At 51.5% G+C, this 15362-nt stretch overlaps 1 protein-coding gene across 6 annotated transcripts in view; it reads right to left on the bottom strand.

Annotated features, from left to right (window-relative positions):
* Trabd2b (TraB domain containing 2B) overlaps positions 1-15362 on the bottom strand; it is a 218620-nt gene that overhangs the window by 19188 nt on the left and 184070 nt on the right. For all 6 annotated transcript variants that reach the window (XR_015620078.1, XM_087551219.1, XM_087551220.1 and 3 more), the window contains 2 exon segments: positions 9709-9799; positions 6606-6875 (listed from right to left, as the gene is read on the bottom strand). Coding sequence is in view for 5 of the 6 variants with exons in the window: in XM_087551219.1 (XP_087407345.1) it covers positions 6606-6875; positions 9709-9799 (361 nt within the window). In the remaining variant the exon portion in view is untranslated.

The following is a 15362-nucleotide window of genomic DNA, read 5'->3' as shown; positions in this document are numbered from 1 at the left end:
ACACAGACATACACACACACAGACATACACACACACTCACACACACACTGGCACACACAGACACACACACATTGGCACACACACAGACACAGACACACACAGACATACACACACACAGACATACACACACACAGACACACACACAGACATGTATACACACACACACAGACACACACACACTTTATTTTCACCACATCATCCTATCTGCCATGGGAGGGGCATCCCCCAAGCCAGCTGTTCAAACGAGATTACCATCCTCACACTAAGCCTTCGAAATGGGTTTCACCACCTCCTTTCAGCAAGGGGTCCTTAAAGAGGCTATGGGCTATCAGGTTCTGGGGCAAAGCAGGTTTGTAACCCATGGGGCAGGAGAGGAAAGATCATTCTCTCTCAGAGATGCAGGCATAGTGCTCCTACAGAGTATGCAATACAGGGGTGGGGATGGGGCTTCCACAGCACATTTTAGCTCACAGAAACTAGTGTGCTCTGTTTCCTGCCATGCTGTCCTTCAACCACATGGGACCGGTCACAATCTTGCTGTACTGTGTTACCTTACCTCACCCCTATCAGGCCCACTGTCATGCTGTTATTGCTCTTGCAGCGGCTAGAGACTTCCCTCACTCTCTCCTCAAGGCCCCTGATCTGCCCTGCCATCTTGAAGAATGAAGGCTCACCTAAGACACTATCCACTTCCCACTAACCTCACTGCCGTAGCAGGGCATTTGTTCTGTGACAGTTAAAGAACAGGTTTCAATCTGAGGAGTCATAGAACAGTGGGAGATATGGGGAGGCTTTTTTTAAAATCTTTAATATTTTTATTTCTCTGCTCTTCAACTAATATCATCTTGGACTTACAATGTACTTAAGAGCACAGGCAGCCATCAGGCTCAATGCTTTTTCTCTGCCACATTTCAGTCTCTACTGAGCTTGAAGGAGATGAGCATTCTTAGCAAGATGAGATGCAGTGGGGTCAATTGCTTCCATGGCAAGAACTCTTGAGCATCAGTAAAGCGCACTATTTCCTGGTAAGACCTTGAACACTGATGTGGACATTCTAGTTTCAGACTGAGGCCTTGTTGGTTGTAGCCCCTAGAGGAGATTAACCTCTGTGTCTAGAAGAGGTCACTACCCCCCCCACACACACACACGTCAATGCCTCCATGCCACTGTGTGTCCCAGCCTAGTTGAGAGGCTCTGAGGGCTGACTTCAGGGCAGTGGGCCAGGTGCCCTGTGAAGTGGCTGGAGCCAGGGTTCAGGCTGTCCTTTGCTGGGGCAGGAGCAGGGGCAGGCAAAACCAAATGGGGATTATGTCTCACAAGGCACCTATCGGTATTTTCTTTCACACTTTGAAAACTAAAGATGAAAACTCTCCCTTGGAGCCCAAGTGGGGTTTTATTCCTTGGAAAGAATCCCAGGAAAATGAAGTGGGACGGGGGAGGGGGACAAGCCCCTAGGAGTGCAACCTCCCTCCTTCCTCCCAACTTACTTTGCTCACAAGCTGGACCCCAATCCAGGTCTCCACCCCCTTTCAGGCTTATGCTAGGGAAAATTGTCTCATGGCACAACGGTTTAGAGGCCAAACCAAACACACTGCACATTCCCAGGCTCTGCAGATGGCTGGCACTGAGGGAGGGGCCAAGTCTGTTGTGAGCCGACAGGACCCCAAGTGTGAGAAGGCCCCTCTGGCTTGCTAGAAGACGGAGCTCTGGGCTGTGTCCTTGGCAAATCTGTAAATTTGGGCTCATAGGGTTTTCTAGGCCTCAGTTTCCCAATCTATACATCGAAGGGGCAAGAGTGGACTCAGTACTTTGAACTCTGTTCCAGCAGTAAATTAAGCCAGAAGTAAGACCACAGGCAGAAGTCCAAGGAAAAGTACAGACAAGTGAGGCTAGTGCCAGCACTGTGTGCTGCCACCCCTTCCTGGGGGTTCCCTGGAGCAGGGATGAATTCTGGCACTAGAGCTCTGCAGGAGCCCTCCAGGCTTCAGCACTGGGCATCACTGACATTGATTTTCTAGCTAATATGAGAGGCTATGCCTGGATGGGGACACACGTGTACCACTTACTCTTTGAGAACCAAATATGAAAGCCCCTCAGCTTGAGTAGAGCCTCTGGGAAGTGATGGAGGGTGGGCAGAGAGACTTTAGAGACCCTCAAAGAGATGCAGGGGCTACCACCCTTGGGGAAAACAGAGTTTGTGGGATAGGATCCTCCATGCCAGCAGCTAGAGGAGAACTTGTGATTCTCAACTGGACTTTGGCATCTTTGGGCCAAAAAATCAGATGTAGGCAAAGTTACCACTTTGGTGGCTGCTTCCCTGCTGGGTCCACTCAGTACCTGGGGCCTTCCACATCTTGTGCCATGATCTTCCTCACGGTGTTTTTACCTTTGCCCCCACCTTGGAGATTGTAGGCTAGCCACCTGATGCTTTCTACTAGTTTTATAGTGGGCCAGAGGTGGAAGGAACTTTCTATCCTGAGGTGAAAAATGGGCCCAGAGATGGGAATTGCCAGGGTCTTGTAGAACTGAGGCTTTTCCAGTGACAATATCTTGGGAGCCATCTGCCACTGTCCCCCACCAGTATGAATCCACAGTAATAGGTGATAGGTGTGTGCCCAACATGTCTTTGCTAAATTGGGGGTGGTGTTTCACAGCCCCCCAACCAATGGCTCATTGATGGCTTTAAGCCTAGGGCATACTGAAGCCTGAGACACCCCCAGACCAGAGATTCTGGAAGTGACAACACTAGCAGTAGCTATGCCAGGGTCACTGCTGGGCTGATACCAGCTTATAAGCATCTTCTTAGCGTCAAAACCCTGTGGAGTGGGATTGTAGCACTATTCTGTCTGATTCGTTCAGAAATTTTTTTGTTTTCTTTTTTTAATAACTGAATAATTTCATTCTCCAGTCCTCATGGGAGCAGTTCAGATGGGGTTCTGGCCTTGCAAGGATACCCTGGGCCACCCCACATTGTGAAGAATGTGAGAGGAAAACCTTGAGCAGGAAGGGCAGTGGACAGGAGGCCTGCAGAGCCCGTCTGGTGCAGTACTGTGCTTCCTCTCATCTTAGAGGGCTTTGTCATGTGTACCTTGGATGTCCTGTACTTGCCTAGTGTTGCTCACCAAGGTTCTGTCTGTCACATACTGATGCTCGCCTCTGAGCCTGGCTTTAACCAATGCCCAGGAGTCAGGAGGTACTCTCTTCTCTACATCTGTGCGTCCTCAACATGCTTTCAACTCAGATGTGCCAGCCACTGTGAATCCTTATCTCTCTTTGTATCCCTCCTTTCTTCCCTCCCTCCCCTCTCTCTTATAGACACAAGCGCGTGTACACACACACACACACACACACACGAGTGCATGCACACCCCTGTATGCTTCAACACTTGGGGACATGGAGAATGAGAGTTGCCATAACCCCCAGAAACAAGGCAAAGCCATAATGCAGCAGAAGGTGTCACTAGGATTGTCACAGGCCCATGTTTCTCAGGAATTGTCTCTGTCCTGGCTTGCCCTGGTCACACCTCTCCCCACTGCCTGTCTATCTGGTGCTCAGAGGTAAGGGATTCCTGCGAATGCTCGCTGCCATGCGTCCATCTGTGAACACACCAGCCCTCTCTACGGGCCCCCATAAATCATTCTGCCACAGGCTGCTGCTACTCTAAACTTCCTCCACTGTGTTTACATCTTGGGGTAATGAGGGGTGAAGGGAGGCCAGCCTGCTCCAGGTGGTGTCCCAGCCAGGCACCCACATCCTACATCCCTGGTTCCCTCCAACTTAGGTTCAAGTGTAGAGTCAAAGACCCTTCCTCCCAGTGAGGCCTCAGGTGACCTGGAGCCATCCAAATCCTGTGTTCAGGATTCCCCAGTCAAGAAACAAAGGTAAAGAAATGACGTGTTGGCGATGGCATCAAGAAACGTGGCTCCCATAGGTGGCTAGGGCAGATGGGAGAGCTTGGCCAGGTTAAAATGTTTAGAACACTTAGATGGTGGATGACAAACATGAAACTAGAGTTACACCTGGATGACAGTTCTGAGTCTCGGTCACTCAGCAAGTTCACCGATCTGGATGACTCTGATTCCCTCCCTGCAGTACAGCCCCGCTCTCTGACTCTCGATAGGACTGCAGTGCAGGGCGATGCCCAGTGGAAGCAGCCCAGTGGAAGCCTCTCAGGGGCCCACTGGCATGGCACCCGAAGCAGACAGACGCAAGAATAATTGGGTATAGGGGCTGGGGTGTAGACCATGGTGGCCCTGGTGAGGATCCAGTAGAGGCAGAAGGCAGAAAAGGAGGTGAGAGCCCTGAAGCAGGCAAGCGTCCCTGTGGGCTGCCGCAGGATTGCTACTGAGCAATGAGATGTGCAGGGCGAGATCAAAGACCAGAGGCCCTCAGAGGTCTTGCTGTGGGAGTGTAGGTGGAAGATGTGCAGGAAGGACCGGCTCTCATTGGATTTAGGGACAAAGTGGAAGGGAATAAAACGTTTCTCTAAGAAAAGAGGTTTGTCAGAAGGGCTCCGTCTGGTCCTCTGCCTCGTCTCAGAAAACTGGGGATTCGGGAACACTGGAAAGGTGGAAGGGATCCTTTGAGTGTGGGAGCCTGTGCCTTGAACGTGGCTTCCTGGAGAGCACAGGGCTTGTTCTTTCCCAAGAAGCAGTGAGGAACTTTAACAGACTGCTCTTTGGTGAAGCCTTCTCTTCCAGCCTGAGCAGAGGGAGGTGTCAGCCAGCTTCAGTTTTACCTGTTGGGGTGGAGGAGACTCCCCTCTGCCAAAGAAAAGCTGCTTTCTTTCCCTGAAGCCAGGGTCTGTTTTCCAGATCCCGTGTTGTGAAAAGGAAACTGTCCAATGTCATTTTGTCTACACTTTGCTTTCAGATACAGTTAGGGGCTTCGGACTCTTTGCTGGAGCTGACAGCCTAGCCCCCTGTTACTCCACGAGTTAGATTCCTCCACTGACCAGGACTTTGACTAACCAGACTATTTGGAGCTTCTAGTGGACTGCTGGTAGCCTGCAGACTTGCCCACAACTGAAGGATGTGGCTCTCTAAAACTCTAGGCTCCTGTGCTCAGGCTGGGTAGCCCATACTGGGCATTGGGTCTTAGTGTCTCAGTCACTTAGTGATACCTGTGTTGCAGGAGGCAGGGTTGATGAGGTCTCTGCAGAAGTACATTATTCAGTGGCTCAGGGGAGGCAATGGCACCAGCACCTAGAGGCTCAGTGGCTTTGATGCCTACTCATTGTCAGCCTTTTTAAGATAGTGCATGCCATGCCTTTGAGACAGGACCGGACTACATCAGACTGTTGTCACTAGCTCAGCCACCTGGCTGTAGAATGGGAGGTCCCAGTCAGTTTCTGGTTCTCTGTGTGGCCTGGGATAGTGCCTTTGGCTCCAGACATTGGTTCATGTTCATAAATGCACAACCGGGCCAGAGCTCTCTGGTGCCTCTTAGAACTTCCTGGAGCACACAGCATCTCAGGCTTTGGCCCTGACAACTCTCATGTCTGTGTGGAGTGGAAGACACGATGATTTAACAAGTACCTACGGTGATTCTGTCCAGGATGCTGAGGAAAATTCTGATGGCGTTAAGATCCAGACAGGGACTCTGGGTTCTGAGGTCCCACTGTCTAAGCGTCAGATCCAGGACTCACTTGTGCAGTGAAAAGGACTCTAGTCCCTTTCTGAGACGTTCCCTAGTGACACTATTCACTATATGTAGAGAGTTCTGCCACACTGCTGACTTAGGGAGATTGCTCTGGAGAGAAACTGAGTGGGGGAGGGGAGGATAGACAATCTTGGAGCAATGGGAGCCTTGGTGACAGCCCAGGGCAGGAGGTGTTGTTGACCGGAGGGAGATATGGAAGTGGGGTGGCAACACCTTGGGATGTGTTCTGTACCTGGCTACTTACAGCAGGGCTCACAGTGACACTTCTGACCACAGCATCCTTTGCCTAGTAGTCCTTTCTCTCACAGGGTGGGGGCCCCTCCAGAATCTCCCCGCTACAGTGACACTGCTCATACTTTCCCAGCATGGGGATCTAACATCTTCCGAGATATCCAGCCTGTCATGGTTGCTTCTGCTTTCACCCCCAGTCCATGGGACACATGCACGAGTCAGGTGCAGGCCACGCCTGGCAGACTTTTGTTAGTGCCACTAGAGGAAGCCTCCACTTCTTCATTTTAATTTTTATCAATTAACTGATTAATTACCAGCAGTTCTGGGAGTTGAGGCCAGGGCCTTGGGCATGCTGGGCAGGCACCGTATCATGGTGCTTCATACTCAGACTTCTTTCTACTTTTTATGTTGAGCTGGACTCTCACTAATGGCCCAGGCAGGTCTCAAACTTATCTTCTTGAGCCAGCATTACAGCCCCATGCCACTTTTAAACTGTGGGGAATTCTGCCTGCTCCAAAGTGAGATGGGAACATATTATATACACCCCAAAAGATGCCCATGGAGATCCTCAGGAGTCAGGGCCCAGCCTGCCTCTAAGTGTCCACTCTGACACCTCTGTCCCTCCTTGCTCAGAGCAGGGCCTGTGGCAGCACACTAAGCCCTAGGAGAGGCTGACAGGGAGCTCCTAGACAACCCGCCCCTCCCCTGCTCACCTGTCCTCGATTCGGACCCAGAGGTCATTGAACTGCCTTGGCCGCTGATGTTTGTTTAGTTTCTTGCGCCACTTCTGCCTTCCGAACTCCTCCAGCTGGCTTAGGCTGTCCGGGAGCAGGAGGTGTGGGGACAGGACTGGATCCTCCTCCTCAGGAGGGGTTGTGGGGGTCACTGAGGTTGCTTCTGGGACTGCAGCAGCTGGGGTTGCCGGAGCTCGGCTGGCAGGAGAGGTGCCCTCAGGAGGGGGAGCTGGGCTCCCAGCAGGAGGACTGCAAAGTGAAACAGAATGTGAGCTATGTGCTCTCTCTGTGTGTGTGTGTGTGTGTGTGTGTGTGTGTGTGTGTGTGTGTGTGTGTGTAAAAAAGGGAATGTGGAGGGGATGTTTTCTAGGCAAGGGGAACTCCAAAGTGTCCCACTGGGATAGAATGGAGGGACCTGGGGGTGGGGACCACTGCCTGTTATAGACAGAGCATTGATTCCTTCTTTCCTCTTTTAGTCCACAGACTCCCACAGATAGCATTTTTTTCTGAAATTATCAGCAGTGACCTAAACAGATGCCCCCCCCCCCACTGCCTATAGCTCACACCTAACGTGAAGACAGAGTAAAACACACAGGCTCTCAGGTGGCCACACTGCTGAGGAGAACGCCAACATATGGGAGAGATAGGTGCAAGGGTGGAGGGATGGAGGGGCCGGGTGGAAAATGAGGTCTATGCTCATATTTGAACTTGATCATGACTTCATTAAGCAATACCTCTGGCAGAGGGATTCTAGGCAAGTTATATAACTTTGCTGTGCCTCAGTTTCTTGTTCTGTGAAGTGGGGATAGGATGGTTTGTACCTCCCTTGGGAACACCGTGTGGTCATAAGTGCACATAGGTGAAGGGCTTAGAACAATGCCTGGCAGTAGTAGGCAGACAAGGCCATCGAGTAGTGAATGCTATTCAGGGTGCTTTTGTTATCAACTCACCCAGCTGTCTGCACTGGATGTCCATTGGTCATCTTTGAATGGAGATGGGTCAGGACTAAGTCACTGAGCTCAACCTCAAGGCTGATAGACACACTCTACCACCCATGTTATTATAACTCATGGTCCAGAATGTGTATGAGTAGAGTGCTTGGTTAGAAAGGGGATGGAGGAATGGTGTTGCCTGTCTCATCAGAATGGCATGGGTGTGAATGAGCTCAGGACCCAGCCCAGTGCCTGGTGTCTACCAAACCTCTCTGATGTGGGCTACCCAGCAAAGGGTCCTGACCACATAAGCCCTCGAGGGTCAGTTAGTCATATTTGTGGAATCTGTGCTCAAAGTAGGGTATGCCTCTCTCTCATCCTGCAGACATTCTTCCTTTTATTCTTTGCTTTCTGGGGTCCAAAAGGGATTCCTTGGGGACATCTGGCCCTGGAGGGTTGGGAGTGGTTTGAGGAACTGTGTCCAAGCAAATCACTTGTAAGGGAGGTGGCACCCAGGACTGAAGGCGGCCTACCCTCCCATTCCTCACTCTGCAACAGTGAGTGGGTGAGGGGCTTCTCTCTCTTTGAAGAGGAAAAAGCTCATCCTCTCCCAACCCCCATGGCAACTCCAGACTCCCAGGGTCTAAGCTATCGGAGATGCTGCAGCTGTTGAGGATATAATTCAAAACAGTCAGACAAAAAGATAGCTACAGGAAGCACCTGTGGCCAAGGGTGGCTTTTTATTGTTGCTGACTCCACAGCGTTCCTACTCCCTCTGCCCTGCCAGTTCCTTCATTCCCTGTACAGGAGACTGAGCCTGAGAATCTTCTGAAGGGAGCCTCCAGCGAGTCCATGGGGGCAGAGGAGGGGATCTCCTCTAATGCCTAAGCTTCAAGATGAATAGAAGCCTCCCATCCCCTGCCTGGCCACACACAATGAGCTTCAAGGGGAAGGTCCTCTGGAGCGTGGGCAGAAGGGTGAAGTGAGAGAACAGGAGGGGCCTAGAGGAATGCCTTCACCCCAAGTCTACCTTTATCCCTTACACCTGCCCTAGCTGCCTCAAACACACGTGGCGGAGCTCATGGGAAGAGATGAGAGGCTAGGAGCAGCTTGTGCTCTGGGGACTGTCATACAAAGATGTCCTGCAAGTGAGTTTATGATAGGCTCAGATGTCCCAACCACATCAGGGATATTCATAGTTCCTGCCTTGCTATGGAACTTCTTGAGTTAGAAGCACCTAAAGCCCCACGCAGAGTCAGCAGCCAATACCACTTGTCTACTTGGCTGTGATTAAAGCAAGCCTCCTTCAGACTTTGGGTCATATCGCTTCTCAGAGTTTTGGCTAAGATCAAGTGCAGACTTTCGGTCTTGTAACCATGAGGGCAGGGATTCAAATCACAATGGGGCCATTCTTGCAGGCTGAGGAGAAGGTTCCAACATAAAGACTGGAGCACCAGTCAGTCTCTGAGTTTGAGAAGCCTGACACTGACTTGAGAGTTTCAGTTCTCAGGTCTCCAGCCTGGCTATTGCCTGATGCTGGTGCTGTGGATGCTCTGAGAGGCGGAGCTGATCTCCATCCTTGGAAAAGTCCAGAGTGGGGACAGGTGGGTGGGGCAGAATAGGAACTCACACAGGAAGAGGTTGGGAGAATGGCTCTATGGGCAGAGTGGGAGTGGCCTGCTAGGAACTGGGAGTGTCCTGCTGAGGAAGCAATGGAGCAGGTACAGGCAGAAAGCGGAGGACCATGAACGGTTGCAGCAGCAAAAGGCTCATGCAGTGGGGATGGACACAGGGAAGAAACCAAACTGTAGTCTCTTCTTACCATGGCCCCATCTTCATTCAGGGCCTGTCTGTCCATTGACTTTTTAGGGAATGACTGAGGTCACTTATGCCCCTATCCAATATATTTGGATCTGAACTCCAAGATTTGTTATTCCACATTCTGCTACTGTTCCCACCGCACCAAGAGATCCCAACAAGACTGCCCAGCAGCCTCCTCACTCTGTCTAGCACCCCAGAGCCTGGTTCAGTTTGTGCTCACAGCTCTACCCTTAGGCCTGAGCAGGTCATCAGGGCAGTAACCACAGCTTGCAGTCAGGCCACAGCCCAAGAGCCAGCTCCAAAATGCCACCATATACCCTGATGCTTACCTGTGGATGGCTTGCCCAGCAGGTGTGTGATCCACTTCCAGCCCTGCCTGCCTTAGGACGTCGATGACAGTGTTGTTCCCCAGAAAGTGACCTAGAACATAAGATGCACCATGGTTTCAGCCAGATGCCAGGTTGTCTTCCAGAGCTAGATGGTCATCTGCTAGATGGTCATTTGTGTCTGGGACAATGAATTATACCAGCGGAGGTCCCCCAGTGGTCTCCAGGATGGGTACTGAGACACAGAATGCCCATACTTTAACAACAGGGTTCCTTCAAATCCAAGTATCGCGTCCTGGTGGTGAGATGTACACCTCGTCCACCTTGCCAGTATCCACATCCCAGCTCTGATACTCACAGGCTGTACCTCTGCATGCTCCAGCTTCCTCATCTGTAAAGTGGGAGTGACTATAACTACCTTCTCTAGTCTGTGAGGACTCTAGAGAACAGGGGCTGGGATACAGTAAAGGCTTCCAACCGTGCCTAATGCTGTTAAGCTGACCCTATTGCCTGCCCACTCAGAGTGGGTAGCCTACAACAGTCATGAGAGGCTTAGCACCAAGAAAGTCCCCAGTTCCAGCAGATCTATGGCTCCTTTCTGTAAATGCTTTCAGCAACTCATGCCTCCTTTGCCCAGTTCCCTGAGAGCCCTCCAGGGGGCAGAGGCCACCTTGCCACAGCCTTACACATGGCCAGGGTCTTACACATGCCTAGCATGTGCTGGGTGGATCTAAGCATTTAGATTCATTTCTTCACCATCTACCCATGGAGGCCTGGGTGCTAGAGATGCTATAAAACCCTCCTGAATGTGGGACCCAGAAGACATTGACAGTGACCTTCTGAGGTAACCTCCAGAAGTGTGTGTGTGTGTGTGTGTGTGTGTGTGTGTGTGTGTGTGTGTGAGATATGTACATCTCACCTCCCAGCTACTATCCATTCTCTCAGCAAGCATTTGTGGTGTATCTGTTTTGTATGAGAGATCATAAATAGAAGGTGGGTAATGCAGCAAGGGGTGGCCTCTCATCACCAGGGTACAGGCAAGATGCCCGTACTTTTCAGGCTCTGATTAGGAGAGTCTTGTGGAGGACAAGTGACTGTGGAAGAAGAAACTGCCTGGATTAGACGCTGTCCCCTCTCTCCCTCCTGGCCTCAGTCTCCCTCTTTGTCACAGGAGCACTTCGTGTTGCTCTATGTTTCCCAAGTGCTCCAGGATCTCCTGAGTCTGACTCATGGTCCCACGGGTAACAATGCCTTCCTGCTCACGTTTAGCTTAGAACTGGGTATTTAAGCAGGGGTGTGTGTGTGTGTGCCTGCGTGCGTGCATGCGTGCGTGCGTGTGTGTAATGGCTGTCCCCTGGCTCTGATTGCTTGTGATGAGTGGTAAGAGGAGCGAAGCAGGAAGGTCAGCATGCTGACAGTCCCAGGGAGGCAGAGAACACAGTGGACAAGCTGGTAGGATGGACAAGCTCCTGAGTCAGAGGGAGTCTGCAGGACCAGTGGAGTGGTTGGAGCAAAGGGGCCACCCTCAGCCCTCTGGTCCTCTAATTTGATACTCAGCCATATCTCCCTAGCTGGCCCGTCAGAGGTCCTGTGGTTCCACCTGGAGATTACTGGAAATACCACACCACACAGGGGAGGATGCCAGGAGTGCCATCCTAACCTGTACTATACTTCCCCGAACCCTTGGGTGTATAGGCTACCTCTCAGAGCCTCAGTTTTCTCTGTCAGAGGGAGGGACTGAAATGCAGGATGAACATAGGCTTCTCTAAGCCATGGTCCATAGGGGAAAGTTTTGTTTTATTCAAGACCCCCCTGAAAAGATGTTCCTCCTCCTCTTCCTCTCTCCTTCCCCTTTCCCTCCTTCCTTTGATTTTCTTACCTCCCCTTCCCCCTTTCTCCCTCTCATCTCCTCTTTCCTTTTCTCCTTGACTCCCTCCCTCTTCTCGTATATAATGCCATTGGTTTAGTGAACACTGACTATTGCATAGCTCATGCTGGGTCATGATTGACAGCCTGAGCCCTATTCTGGTTCCTCTCTATCTCAGATTCAGGCTTGTAGGATCAGGGCACTATCTCCAATGTATTTGACACCGCAGGAAGTTGTGCAGGCATGTAAGACATCTACCTTAGTGTGGTGACAGGGAAGACTTCCTGGAGGAGGCAGTGCTACTAGGTGAGGATGGGAGTGGGGTGGGATGAGGGGTCCAGGTGGAGGGCAGTGTGTACAGTGACTGGAGGAGGAACGAGGCAGGCGGAGATCTCTATGCAGAAGAGACAAAAGTATAGGTGTGAACTGTAAAGCATAGGACCCCCAGATTCTGACTTTGACCCGGCATGCTGACAATAAGCCCAGAGTCTCTCTCTCAGCCTGTGAGCTGGTTAGTTTCTGTTAACTCCATACAGACCAGAGTCACCTGGGAAGAGAGAACCTCAAAGGAGGAATGGCCTCCATCAGATAAGATTGGACTGTGGGCATGTCTGTGGAGCTTCTTAAAGATATAGCATTGATGATTAATGCAGGAGGACTCATCCCACTGTGGGAGGTATTGACCTTGGGCAGAAGGTTGTGGGTTGAATAAGAACTCAAGCTGAGCAAGCCGGAAGGCAGTATTCTTTCATGGTCTCTACTTCAGTCCCTGTCTCCAGTTCCTGCCCTACCACTCCTGGGCAACTGTTACCTGGAAATGTAAGACGAACCCCTTCTTCCCCTAAGTTGCTTTTGCTCACAGTATTTTATTGCAGAAAACAACTAAGGCAGCCTGTGATCCTAGCTTTCCTGTCACCAGTGTCTTTCACCACAAATGTCAAATGAGCCTTTGGCCCAGAGAGGCAGGGGGAGTAAAAGCCCTTGGCCAGGATGTCATCTTAAGGGAGCTGAAACTGTTCCTGGGTAGGTTGCACACATCCCCCTTCACTCGGCTCTGTGGAGCTGGAAGAGAGAAGTGGGTGCTCTCTTCAGTGCCCAGGAGGAAGGACTCTGCCAGGAGCTCATGGCCTCTGCTCTGGACAATGGTTTAAATGCCCCCTCTCCTTCCATGGAGATCTGGCTTTAATAAGCTCCAATGGTCCAACTATGGTCCCAACATCTGCCCAGAAATCCTCAAGATCTACCAGTGAAAACTCCAAATTACATGCTGTCCAAGAGAGGCAGGTGACACCCACTGACTGTCTGAGGCTATACTGTAGATTGTCAGAGGGCCCAGGCTTGGCATAGCTCTATGTGGCTTCTGTGGTGCAGACCTCAAGGGCTGCTGCTGGGCTCTGGATGTCTCCCGTGTCTGCTTAAGAGCCCTGGCACTTCTTCAACCTTAAGGCTTTCTGAATTGGATTGCTTTCCTTAGTCTGTGGATACTTGGAGAAAGTGGGTAGGTCTAGCTCAAATTTCTACCTTCTCCGCCTCTCATCCTTCCTTCTAGGATGGGAGAATGGTACTTCTCCTCCATGCTCCTTGTCAACCCTAGGAGGGACCCTTCTATATCATCTGTGCACAGAACTCAGTGATATAATCCTGAATCCCAGCCAGTGTTCCTGACATTTACTCTTTCTGGTGCTTGGTCTTATGAGACCCGTAGTTGCAGTTTCTTAGTACCTAAGTCTCCTTCTGGCCTGTGCCCTTGTCACCATGTCCTTATGGGCGACGTCCTTCGTGGGTTTTCTTTTGCCTAGTCCAAACAGGAGCTGTGAAAGCTGCCCCTAGCTTCTTTCCTCTTCCTTTTACTCATGGCTCGGCTACTCACAGTAGTGATGACTACTTCAGTGGCCCCATAGACATCTCCACCTAGCCCTTCCACAGAGCCCACTACCTCTGCTTGCCCTCTCGCCATGCTATCACTGTGCCTCTACTGGACATTGCTAATCAAGCTATGCTGGCCTTCATCCTCCCACAGTCAATAGAGACCCTGGGTGTCTCCTCTCAAATACACTGGGCTGCCCAGCTGCCACCACCCGCAGCCACACCGCATTGCTCTTCAGTCCCTTCCCACTGTAGCTAACCTGACTCTGTTGTAACGTGCTCTCATGGAGCCACCTGATGGGGGTGGAGGTGGAATATAAGCTTTTTGAGGGTGGGACCATGCCTGATTCATCTTTGTCCCCAGAGTTAAGCCTAAATCTGGCGCACCACCATGGCTCCACGAATGTTTGTTGAATGAATGAGTGACATAGCCTTTTACTCTACATCCTTTCCATGATCTCATCCTGTCCCCAGGAGACCCAAGTTTCCCCCATTCTTGTAGCCCAGACCTGGCCCTTGGTGACGCTTCTCAAGATCCCACCAATCCTAGGAGCTTGGCCCCTATACAGGCCAGAGTCAGGGTCCAGCATATGCTGTCCCCAGGGGTTGGCAGACAGTGCTTAGGCTTGTCTCCAAAGTTGGAAATTCTGAACAAGGCACCACCCCCATGCTGGAACCTGCCGGCAAGGTGATGGAAGGTTTCCAAAGGGGCCCCACAATGTTGGGGCTCAGCCTGTTTGGCTTGCCCAGCCTCCCTGGGGCTCCTGGCCACCACTCAGCATCTCCCTCCAGCATTAGCTTCCAGCTGTTCTCTGGCCAGCTCTCTGCAGGAAGACACGTTCCATTTCGCTTGTTGAGTCCAGAGAGGACAACAGAAGAGGAAAGAGAGGGTGGGGCACAGGGAGCCAAGGAGACACAAAGAGGGAAGTAGGAAGAAAAGCAGAAGGACGGGGGTGGGGGGATGGGAGTGGGGAGGAGAGAACTTCAGGACCTGGGAAGCAAAAGAGAAGGACAGAGGAGAGGGGCCAGAGACCAGCTGTTAAGAGATGTGGTAACTTACTTCAGGGGGAGAAGAGGGAAGAGGAAAGGTAGCCAGACAGGGAGGGGAGAGGAGAGAGAGAGAGAGAGAGAGAGAGAGAGAGAGAGAGAGAGAGAGAGAGAGAGAGAGAGAGAGAGAGAGACCCAGAGTTGGAAGCAAAGGATGCAGTGGGGAGATGGCCCTAGAATGGGCAGAATTAGATGGTTATCGGGAACATTCAGGTTCAGGGAGTACAGAGCTTCAACTCTATGTGGCGAGGCTGGACTTGTCTCTCTGAGACAAACCAGGGGCCACTTACAGACATCTATATACAAACAGAGAAGGGGCAGGGGATGTTTCAGAGCTGAGAAGAGGCTCCTTTCTTCTGGGTGTATGATAGGCTGTGCCAATGCACAAAGCTTGGAGGATGGAGAGCATAGCCTGCCAGCCTCACCTGACCCTCTAGCATGGGCAGGCAGGGCAGGGCAGAGCCTGGCACAATACTCAGCCCATCCACGAGCCCTGTGGCCTTGGGTAGTTCCTTTCCCTCTTTGTGTCTCAACTCCCCCATATGCAGTTGTACCACCTGGCTTCCTGTCCCCCTGCCCCATCCGCCAGTATGGCTTCACCAGGTGATGACCTGAATACATTCAGAGGTCTCTAGACCATCCATTTCATCTGCAGGTAGCCACTGAAGGTGCTGCCACTTTATAGACGAGGACACTGAGGCTCAGTGGGGGAAGTAGGACTTGCCCAAGGTCACACAGCTGGTATGAGGCAAGGCTTTTTGGGCTCGTCCCCAGAACTGATCCAGTTCATGGTAAGGTCCATCACGCCCACTCTGAAGTACTTGGCAGCTGCAGAGATGCCAAGATCATGGTTGGGGGCAGGAAATGGTCAGAAACG

Source organism: Rattus norvegicus, chromosome 5 (genome assembly GCF_021556685.1).
Source record: "Rattus norvegicus strain SHRSP/BbbUtx chromosome 5, alternate assembly SHRSP_T2T, whole genome shotgun sequence".
Classification (NCBI taxonomy): domain Eukaryota; kingdom Metazoa; phylum Chordata; class Mammalia; order Rodentia; family Muridae; genus Rattus; species Rattus norvegicus.
The sequence above is the reverse complement of the archived record's forward strand: the minus strand, read 5'-3'. Positions and strand labels throughout refer to the sequence as shown.